The following is an 11,048-nucleotide window of genomic DNA, read 5'->3' on the forward strand; positions in this document are numbered from 1 at the left end:
TCATACCTGGCGGCAGCCCAAGAGCAGAACCTCTCATCTCCCGTGACTAAAATAAGGCGGGTCCATAGGTAACACCTCTACCCGCCGGCAGGGATGGGGTTGAAAGGGCGGGCAGCCCTGCTGCCCCCCGCGGCCCTAGCCAAGATTCTCGGTCAAGGTTGTCCCACGGCAAGCTTCCCTCCCTCACGCCAGTACAGACATCACGCTCTTCTCCTTATTACCGCCTTTATTTAAGGGGCAGCTTTTATTCGGGGGAAAGGAGAAAGGAAAAAAAAACCCGGAAAAACATGGTGGCCGAGCGTCAATAAAATGCACACTCACATATATTACATACAAACACAAAAATAGAATGCGGAAAAAATGTCTCTTTTCTTTCCAGTAGCAATGGTCTTGGCCATAAATTTAGAACGCCAGCCAGTACAGGAGACAACGCCTGACATTTCCTTGAGCCCTTTCCCCTCTCCCGCCCCCTCCAATAATTAATTTTAAAAAGCTGCACTCTCTTCGTGTTATAAATAATTTAATATCCTCCCTTCCCAGGAAAAGCTAGTTGCCGGACAGGAGAAAAGGTTTCTTTTGGCACAGTGATGCATTGCTTTGCAGTACAGACCTACGGCTCCACAGCAGACCCCTGCCCCTTCCCCTCCTCTCTCCCTGCTCTTCCCGGCCCCCTCCCTCCTCCCCGCCCTCCCAAGCGCACAGCGCATCCCCCAGCGGCCGCCACCGCGCCCCTCCGCGGGGCACCCCCGCTCTGCTGCCCCAGGCTTCGGTAGCAGGAGATGTGGGGACAAGAGAGGGGCATACAAAGAGATGGCGAGGGACTAGCTTAAGTCAAGTAGTCTCAATGAACAGTAAGAAGCACTTGAGGCTCATGGCTATGTCCAAACCGACAGTTGTTTGATTTTTTTTTTTTTCTTTTTTTCTTTTTTTTTTTTTTTTGGCTTAAGTTAAATCCACTGTCATTTCACTAAGGCACAGTCACCGAGGCTTTTGCTTGGAGGCTGTGGTCGCCTCTGGAGTTAAAGTGCGGGATCCAGAGCCTCCTCCTTTCCCCCTCCACGCCTCCCCGGGCAGGTCCCTCGCAGGGGAGGAGGGGGGCTCCATTAAGCCAGCGGGGTCTCCACGGCGTACGGCTGGAACGAGGCCGAGCCCCCCGCCGCCGGCGGCAGCGGCCCGGTGAGCCGGAGGGGCCCGTAGAGGGGGGAGCCGGGCGGCGGCCCCCGCCCGCCCTTGGGGAGGCCGGCGTGGAACAGCGGCGCCCGCGGCCGCTCCGCCAGCGGCGGCGCCTCCCCCGGGGCCAGCGCGGGCCGCCCGCCCCCCAGCAGCAGCGGCGGCGGCGACGGCTCCCCCAGCCCGTAGGCGCAGAGCTGCAGGAGGCCCCCGCCGTAGAGCGCGGCGGCGGGCGGGGGCTGCGCGGCAGGTGCGTATGGCAGCAGCGGGTAGGGGCCGGGCAGCAGGTGCGGGGGCGCGGGCGGCGCCGGCCACAGCAGGCGGGCGTGCGGCGTCGGCGGCGGGGCGGCGCGGGGTCCTGCCGGCCGCTGCAGGAGGCTCTCGATGGCGAAGGAGCTGGAGAACTTGGCAGCGCCGCCGCCCGCCGGCCGCGCCCCGCCGCCCCCCGCCGCTGCCTCCTTGGCGCCCGGCGCGCAGTGACAGGGCGAGGAGGCGCAGCAGCACCGCGGCGAAGCGCCGGGGGACGCGGCGCCCGCTCCGGCCGCCTCCTGCGGCACTTGCGGCGGGACGCCGGCGGCGGGGCGGGCGGGCTGCGGCGGCGGGGCGGCGCGGCTGAGGCGCTTGCGGCGGCGGCGGAAGACGCCGTCGGCGAAGGTGTACTCGCTGCTGGGGTTCAGCATCCAGTAGTTGTCCTTGCCCCAGGGCCGCGCCGGGTCGCGCAGCACCTTGACGAAGCAGTCGTTGAGGGAGAGGTTGTGGCGCACCGAGTTGCGCCAGCCGGTGTAGGCGCCGCGGAAGAAGGGGAAGCGGCTCATCAGGTAGTCATTGATCTCGGCCAGGGTCAGGCGGCCGCCGGCCGAGTCGCGGATGGCCATGGCGATCAGCGCGATGTAGGAGTAGGGCGGTTTCGGCCGCCGCGTGTAGGGTTTCCCCTTGGCGCTCTCGGCAGGCGGCGGCGGAGGGGGCTGCGGCGTGGGGGGCGGCGGCGGGGGATGCCCCGGCCGCCCGGCCCCGCCGCCCGGGCTGTTGGCCGCGCAGTCACCGTCCGAGCCCAGCTCGCTCTCCGCCGGAGCCGGGGAGAGCGAGCCGCTGCCTTCCTGGTCGCTGCCGGTGCTCAGCTTGTCCTCGTAGTGCTGCGAGAACACCTCCAGCTTCATGGCGGCGGCGCCGCCTGCCCCCCCGCACCCCGCTGCTCCGCTGGGCGGGCGCGACCCCCGCCCCTCGGCACGGCCTCAAGGGAGGCGGAAGGCAGCGAGGCGACCCAGGGGCTTTCTGTCCCCTCGCCGGCTTGGACAGCTCCGCGGCGGCAGGCGAGACCGTCAGCGCACGGCAGCGGGCTCGGCGCCCGCCTCAGCCCGCCGGCCCGGGGTCGCTAGCACCACCCTTCGCGGCCGGTGGGCGCCGAGGACGGGCTGCGGTGCCCTGCCGCCCTCGGCACTGGGCGATTCCTCCGGGCTTCTACCTCCTTCTTCCCCCACTGGGGCGCTCGCTCTCCTTTCGCCCCCCTTTTTGTCCTTCTCGCTCTTTACTCTCGCTGCTCCATAGGGCCGAAGGAGAGGGGCGAGGCGGTCCCCGTGGAGCCGGTGAGAGTAGAGGGAGAACGGGCGGGCGGCTGCCGGAGCCGGTACTTCTCCGTGTCCGGCCGGGTTCGGTCCTCCTCGGGGGCGCTGCCGCTGGTACCGTTCGGCGCTCCCCGGGCGCGGGGAGAAGCTCTCGAGGGCCGTCGGGGTTACTCCGCTCTCTCCGGCTTCGACCCCTTGTCAGTGCCGGGACGCCGGGCTGGCTCCTCGCTGCGAGGCGGGCAGCAGACGGGTTATTAGAGTTATTAGTGTTATTGTCATTATCTCTCCCTTCCCCTGTGGTTGTGTGTCTCTCCACCACTTTCAGACCAGCCCATTATAACGCCGGCGAGAGGCGGAGCCAGGACAAAGATCTGAAAGGATGGTGGGTGGAGAAGCAAGGTAGCAAAGGTGGGTATGCCCTAATAAGCCGTATCAGAGCCGTAATTAGCCAAGATGACAGCAAGGTCTTGTTGGAAAGTTATTTTACGAAACTTGTTTGTATTTTCTCCTGCCAGGTCCCTCCCCTTCCCGGGTATTTCGAACGAAGCCGCAGTTCGGCGCGACTAAGCAGAGCCGGCCCGCCTCCCAGGTGTAAAATGCAGAATGACTTATAGGTGGCAGAGCTGAACCTGTTACGTGCAGTGATTTATTTTAATAGCGCTGTATAAAGCAACAAGTTGTAATATGACAGCTCAACAACCTGTTGGAAAATAATACATGGCTTTGCAGTTGTGAATTCCTAATGATTTATGTAGCCTGACAAAACAGTTTTAATCCTGGTCTTCTCTTTCCTTCTGTCATAAGCACACCTGGTGCAGAGGTAGAATGGGAAGGTAGGCAATGCTTTGGAGTTTTGCTGTGAGAAAGTTAGTCAAAGCCTTAACCTCAGTTTTACATGTGCTACTGTTTCTGTAGTAGCATTGCTTAAGCTCTTCTGGTTGATGTAACCTCTCTCTTACAACTGCCACTCTCTAGTAAAACCTTTTATTGTATAGGTTTTGGATTTGGTTGGGTGTTTTTTTGTTTGGTTGGTTGGATTTTTTTTGGTTTTGTTTTGTTTTTTCTTCCCATAAAACTTGGAACAATGTGTTCTGCAATTTTACCTAGACACTCTTCTTTCTAAAAAAAATTAGTTATCCTTTTTTGGTTTTTAGGCTTAAGTTGTCAGGGTCTTGCCTTCCTTCAGAGTTTTTTTTTTTCTCCTTCAACATTATGCTGGATAGAACAACTCAATGAAGAAAGCTAGCTGGTATTAGCTTCTCTGAAAACGCCCTGTTCTGCTCACTGTTCAGAGTCCATTGCAAAATGCCATTTCACTTCATGTGGCAGTAGCGCTGGCGTCTGCAAAACAATAACAGAAGCATCAGCAGAAATCCTGTGTGGTGCTTATGTTTTATTTCTCATATGTATGCTTCAAATTTTGTGTCCTGGAGTAAGAGCTGGATTGCTCCATATTTTCCAAAAGCAGTCTTTTAAAGTCGGACCTTATTTTAGAATAAATACATAATGCAGAGCCACTCTGGTTAGAACTGTTCCACTGTGGTCTGGCTCTCAAGGAGTATTGGAGACAAAGATGAAAAAAGACAGGTTTAAAAGACTGAGAGGAGAAACAAACAGCTCTACTTTCTATCTTGATCTCTCTTGAATAGAATTTATGTTCCCCCACACACACCTGCATTTTGTTTCAAAGCTTTTCCATTTCTTCAGTCTGCATGGGTTTACATGGTAAATACTGAAGATTAGAGAGGTTCTTCTGTCCCTCTCTTTGCGTTCTTGACAACTTTAATAGAAATAATAGTACGCTGGATGTCTTACTCTTCTCACAAAAGCTGCACCAGTTAGGAAAAGCAGGCAATTCAGAAAGACAAAAATAAGAGGAGGGAGACCTCTCTTGGTTCACTGTTGTTGTTGTCTCCATAAAATGTAAACTGAAATCCTTCAGTTTAAGTGTTGTGTTAGCTGTAGGTGCCAATGTTTGTGTTTAAGGGTATGGGAAAAAGGTATCGTTCCTTCCAAAACTCATATTTTCTACGATGATGCCAATGGCAAGGGTAGGTTTGTTCCTCTTCCTGCTTTTGTTGTAAATAGCAGTGAAGTAGCGATGATTTGCTAGCTTGCCTTTGATGTTTATTTTATTACCGTTCCACTATTTGTGTGGAAAATGTACACATTGTCTCTTATCTTTAGTCAGAGAACTTAAAAAGTCATTCAAATGCTGTAGGTAAACACATCAGACATAACAGAAGCTTTTTCACAGCCATACTTCAAGACTAGGAGTGGATGGCAAAGCTGGTTTTGCAAGATTCAAGAGGGGACAGAAGCTTGTACTCAAAATAATACAAAGATAGCTATTAATGGGTGGGAGCAGGGAACCTTTCTAAGATCAGCACTGATTCTTGTGGTGGCTCAAGGCCCCTTTGCTATCGCTGAGCTAGTGCCTGTTGTAAACTGTCCTTTGAATTCTCTGGTGGCTCTGACCTGAGAAAATATATGAAAGGTACTTATGAAAGGTCTGTGCAGGGTTTAAATAGAGCTTTCCTGGCCTGAGTGAGAGCAATATCAAGCCCATTGCTAACACTGCCCATGAAACACAAGCAAAGTTGTAAGAAGTGGTGAAATAATCCAACTACTCCCATCTCTCACCACTGAGAGTATATGTAACCTCAAGTCTTTTCCTGCCATAGTTTTTAAAAAGGCACAGTATCGCCTTCGGTTTATAAAGATTAACACAATCATCGGAAAAACTGATTTTGTTAAGTAAACTTCACATCAAAAGCACTTTGATGTGCTGTATTATAGCAAAGCCAAACACCCCACCCCCATCACCCCAAGAAAAACCTCCAAAAACCTCTAGTGAAGCAAGGTAAAAAAAAATCTAATTCTTTGTTCTAAAATGAAATGTCTCTTCCTCTTTAGATCAGCAGAGCAGGACTTTTTTTGGTGTACAATTCCCTCTTTTCCTACCCAAAACAGTATTCAGTCAAAGACAAATGGAGAAATATGAATGATAGCTTGAAAATCACGTGATCAGCTTTGCTTCCCATTTTCTGTAGTATTTCACTCACTCAATTCAGAAATAGTCTGCCAATGGGTATTTGGAAATAAGGTTGTATAGTCCTTTGCAGTTTGCTCAAACTACCAATTACAAAAATATTCCTTACTAAATGTAGGAAAATGCTACACTGTCTGGTGGTTGTGAGTGTATTTTTAGTTGATCCAGTTATGTTGTCTCCATGGCATTTTAAACCATAGAGACATATGTTTTTTAGTTCAGCAAACATAATTCAAAGGTGTGTCTTGATATGTTTTTGGTTCAAATTTAAAAAAAATATTCCTTCTAGTTTTTTTTTTTCCACCCAATTCTTTCTTTCTTCTCTTTTCTGCCTTTTGTCTCTCCAGACCACTAACTGTTGTTTAGAGAGGGTTTCCAGATAAGGTCATAGAAGAACAACTGTTCAAAAAATGTCTCTGTGGTGTCTGAGAAAGTCCTATAGCTAGTGGTAGGCAAGGTTTTTTGTGCACCTGAGATGTCCAGCACACCAGCTGGACAAAGTGCTCCATCATCTCTTCTCCTCCTGTGGCAAGCTGCAGGACTGCACTGCCTTGCCAGGGGCGATCAGACTGGACAATGCAATGCACTGCGTGAGAAACAATGGAGAAGTTCAAAGAGTTTGCTCTGGATGGGCTGCTCACAGCAGGAGATGTGCCTAGCATGCATAAATGAACTACAGTCTGTGAAGGCTGGCTAATTGCACTATGTATATTTTTGTAGTTGAAGGAAATCCAGCTAGAGGCTGAGGTGTAAGAAAGGAGGTTAGTGGAAATTCCTTTAGACCTTGAGAGGAAGAGTTTGATCACTGAAGCAGAATGCATGTCTGCGTGAATTCCCTCATTGGGAAAGCTTGGCACTTTTTCAGAAGGACATCCATTCCCTGTGGGTAGAGATTTTCTGGTGTTTTTGGCAAGTACTAAGAGCTGAATTTACAATGGGGAGTTCCATTTCAACTTTGTTTCATGCATTCTTTATTTTCTTGGGAGACATTACTCAGAATGAAATTTTCCCATGCTGAGAGCTTAGTATCACTTCCTCCCTGTGCCCACTTCATGTTCCATAAAAAATGTCTGCATCTAAGCAATTTTTTTTTTTTTTCTCCAGAGCCCTGGATTGTGACAGAATGGGCAGGCACAGATTTTCTCCTGTGAAGGAAGTGACATTATTGTTCTGGTTATTAATGCTTAGTACTGGAGAAAAAATTCCAGATTCTTACACCATCCTTTTCACCGACAAATCTCAGAGCTCTTCCATTTTACAGGCGACAAGGAGTGAAGGTGAGTCCTGCTGAAAATGATTTGGTAAGTCAGTTGCAATGCTGCCTGTAGAACTGAGCTCTCTGGAGCCCTTGTCCTGTGTCCACTGAGGTATCCACCACAAGGCCTCACTGGAAAGTGCTCTACTGTTTAGCAAGGACCTGTCAAAATGGAGATTACTCTGTCTTGAGACTCAGATAATTTATAGCTAATTCTCTATTTTTACTAGTGCTGTGTTAAGCCTCCAGGGCTTGAATGATGTTCCATACTGGCATAAGGTGAACTAACCTCTCTGGAGTATATTACAGTTTTGCAGTCTGAGAAATATGTGACATAAAAGAGTGCAGGGTGAGGTTAAATCAACACAGTATTTACAACATATTTTGTGATGACTTAATTTGGTAACTGTCCCCATAGGCTTTTCTCTGGCTGATTACCTGGTTTCATGTAACTGCACCACAAGAGACAAAATCCAAATGGTGATGGACGTAGGGGCTTGTGGATCTCTTCAAGGAAATTTTTCTTACAGTAATTTTTCTTAAAGTGTTAAGCAGCACATGTATTGATAACCTTGGATATAATTGTCAGGAGAGAATTGCTTGCTAAGGGGCAGGCTCCACCGCAATTAGAAGTTACGCTGTGTTGTGCTTGTTATGAAGTTATGATGCAGAAGCCATTTGGTGAAATTCTATGGCTCTCTGCCAAGCATAGTGAATGGTTTTTGCTACTGGTGCCAAACAAACTTAAAAAGAAACCATCATAGCTTGTTTTTGCTGGTGCCGGCCCAAATATCTGTTGGCATCAAACTTGGTATTGATGCCAGAGGCTTGCTGTCACTGGCCCGTGATATGAGGAAACACCAGCTGAGCTATTACAATTCAAGTCCATGCATCGATGGAGGAAAGTGAACAACCTTGTAAGAGAATTACAGCAAAATTAACCGAGGGATGAAGGACTTTGAATATGTGATGGAGACTCACTGAACTTTGCTAGCCCTTGCTGGAGTACACCTAAGCCAACTCGAACCCACACATATTTTACATGGGTAAACAGTGACTAGAGATATGAAGGATATGTTTCAATTCAACTAAGTTTAAGTACTATTTATAGCACTGTGGATCAACAAATTAATCACCTTGCCAATAATATTCCAGTTGAACAGCAATAAGTATTTAACATTCTTACTTCTGGGTTGGATTTTTGTTGTTGTTTCTTTGTTTTCAGAAAGCTATTTCTGGGTGGAATCCCATGATTTATATAAGCATTAGCCAAATATATAAATAAAAAATGGTGGAAAAACCTTTTTGATTCTTATTTTTTCCAAGACCAAGTGAAATGCATTATAATGGAGCGATTTGGGAGCAGGCTGCTGACAGTCAGACTTTGCTGTGGTAGGCAGGATTTGGCAGTACTACCCCTATATTGTACCTCTCTGGTGCATTTTCTGTCCTCCATTTGCTGTGTTCTGTTTTCCTTCTCTGCAACCTCCCTGGACAGCTCCAGAACCATTGATATCTTTGAAAATCTGGTCCGTGCTGCTGCTGGCTTACTCCTGGAACAGAGACCAGAGTTATACTGAGGCTACAGCCACTGCAGCACCTCAGGTGGTGGGAGATGGGGTTTTATGTCCTGCAAACTGGTTCTAGAAACAGGGCATGTTTTCACCACCTTTCAGATGGCAGAGAAATGTAACAAAAGTTTGGGGACCTGGTCCTTCTGTTGCTGCAGATGTAATAAAGTCATTACTTTGTTGAGTTGCATGCACCGTATATTTGATTTCCAGTTCCTAGGTGAGTTCTTAAGGGATTAGCTGAGTTTCAGTCTCTTCAGGTGTGCATAAACATCCTGCTGCCTCACACCCATGAAATTTGTTCCCTACAGATGTCAAAGTGCTTTGTGCAAAGTGTTGCTATTTTGGTTCATGGGTTTTCGATGTCTTGGTCAAACTTATATGATCTAAGATGAGAATAGGACATGGGCTTCCTAATTCCTCCACTACTGCTCTACCTACTAACCCTGTTGTTTCCCTGAACCTTTACGTATACTTTAGTAGATTAATAATTAACCTCCAAGTGGGGCACTTTCAAGCAAATGTAAAATGAAACCAAACACTTGTCATGGTTTTTAGTCATACCAGATTTGCAAGTAGGGTGTGTTTAAATGATGCAGGTAGATAAAGTCTTGTTAATTTAGATTAGAGTAAAAGTCAGTGCCTTATCAAAGCAAGTGACTAATTAGGAAAACTATTACCTTTTGGAAAAGAAACAGTTGAACTATCACTCAAAATTATTTTAACTAATTGAACTGTGCAACTGCTCAGGCTCGTGCAACTGCTAGGAAAGGAGAAAGACAGAGAGCTTTTCCAAGGAATTGCCAGTGTTCTGGGTTTTTTTTGATAATTTTGCTTTTAGAAAGTTAACAGTACTTGTCATCACTGTGTAAACATGGGGAAGGGAGGAGAGTCCCGTGAGTCATCAAGGAGCCAAACATACAGAATTTAAGTGAAGAACTGGAGTATTTTTATTAAATACACTGCCTTCATTCTCTTCACCTTACCAAGCCAACAGGACAGCAAAGTGCTCATGAATGGTTCAAAATGATGAAGGGAATTTCAGGTCTGTAATAACAGACATTGGGCATTTGGGAACCTGCAAGGGTGGAAACACTAGGGCAAATTCATGGTGTGAAAAGAAAGATTACGATCAGACAGTATTTATGTTCAGACAGATACATGCAATTGTGAAGAATCATTAAATAACTGTTAACCACACCTGCACAGAGCCTCTGGCAATGCTGGCTTACACAGAATCTCAAGAACTGCCATGTGCCTGACGTCATACCTTTGCAAGGAGAGAAAAGTCTTGGGTGTTAGCCCAAGACAGGTAAGTAAAACATAGTCCAGAGACTTGTGCCAGTTTAATGTCTACAAGTGACTTTCTGGTGTGTCACACCCAGTATCTTCTGCCCTGTAAACCTGTCAGTACTCCTGATTTCTTTGCTTATGACCAAGTCTTACTAAACATCTCCAAATTTGCTTGAATGCAATGGCTCCTTCCCTCTAAGTCAGTCAGGACTGTGAGGAGGAAGTATGTGTGCACAGAGGAGCCTAGCAGAAACAGGATCCTAACTTCTCCAGGATTGTAATTGCTACTGTGGCTTCTTTGGGTTTCTTTTTACATTGATCATTTTCCCTTTTAAAAATATTGGGAGGTTTTGACATTTTTTCATGATGGAAATGGCATTTTAGACCTTTTTATTTTTACTGTAAAAAATCATTTAATGGAAATGGAAAGGGGGGAGGGAATCAGGCAGGTTAAAGGTAGCCGAAGGAAAAGGAAAGGGAGTAAAGCTGAGATGAAGAGGTGAAAATGAGGAGAAAGTTGGAGTAGACAACTCCAACTGAGAACACATTGCAGAGCAGTTCCACCTAGACTGCAGAAAATTTTCAGGATGCCCAATAATCTCCAATTTGACTACTTCTGCTAGTGTAATTTTTTGGACTGCTCACCTCTACAGCTTTCCTCAGGCTAGGGAGTTCTCTGGCTTTTTGTTTCCCATGGTGCTTTTGGAAGTGATTGTCTTTCATCTACATTTTCTCTCTTGGAGTATATTTTTCCAGTCTTTCATGGCTAGGGGTGGTTGAGGAGTGAAGGGTTTTTTTTTTTGTGGTTGATTTTGGTTTTGTTTTGTTTTACACTGAATAAAAATAAATTAAAAAAAAAAAACAAAAGTGAAGGTTGAACATCAGTATGTAATTCCTAAAGGGGCTGGGGTGCATCAGTTTGAAAGCTCTTTCTGCTTGCAATTTCTGTACAAAATATTTCCTGTTTTTATTTTTTTTCCTAGTGAAAATCTCTAGCTACTGTTAAGAATAGGAGGTTATGAATGAGAAACAGAGCATGACTGATACACAAAGGGATTCAAAGATTTGCAGACTTCAGTATTCATATATGACAAGAGTAAGCTCTGGCACCTGACATTGATGGATCAGGCAATGGAGATATTTAC

At 47.6% G+C, this 11,048-nt stretch overlaps 1 protein-coding gene across 1 annotated transcript; it reads right to left on the reverse strand.

Annotated features, from left to right (window-relative positions):
* Positions 1–503: 503 nt before the first annotated feature.
* On the reverse strand, positions 504–9,905 carry FOXQ1 (forkhead box Q1). The gene has a single exon (XM_085571304.1). It carries the CDS (start codon positions 2,325–2,327, stop codon positions 1,104–1,106), a length of 1,224 nt encoding a protein of 407 aa, XP_085427430.1. The 5' UTR covers positions 2,328–9,905; the 3' UTR covers positions 504–1,103.
* Positions 9,906–11,048: the final 1,143 nt, after the last annotated feature.

Source organism: Lonchura striata, chromosome 2 (genome assembly GCF_050655825.1).
Source record: "Lonchura striata isolate lonStrDom1 chromosome 2, ASM5065582v1, whole genome shotgun sequence".
NCBI classification, from domain to species: Eukaryota; Metazoa; Chordata; class Aves; order Passeriformes; family Estrildidae; genus Lonchura; species Lonchura striata.

Excerpts from the sequence above, each read along its gene's own strand:
- FOXQ1 (XM_085571304.1), bottom strand. The coding sequence starts at position 2,327 with ATGAAGCTGGAGGTGTTCTCGCAGCACTACGAGGACAAGCTGAGCACC.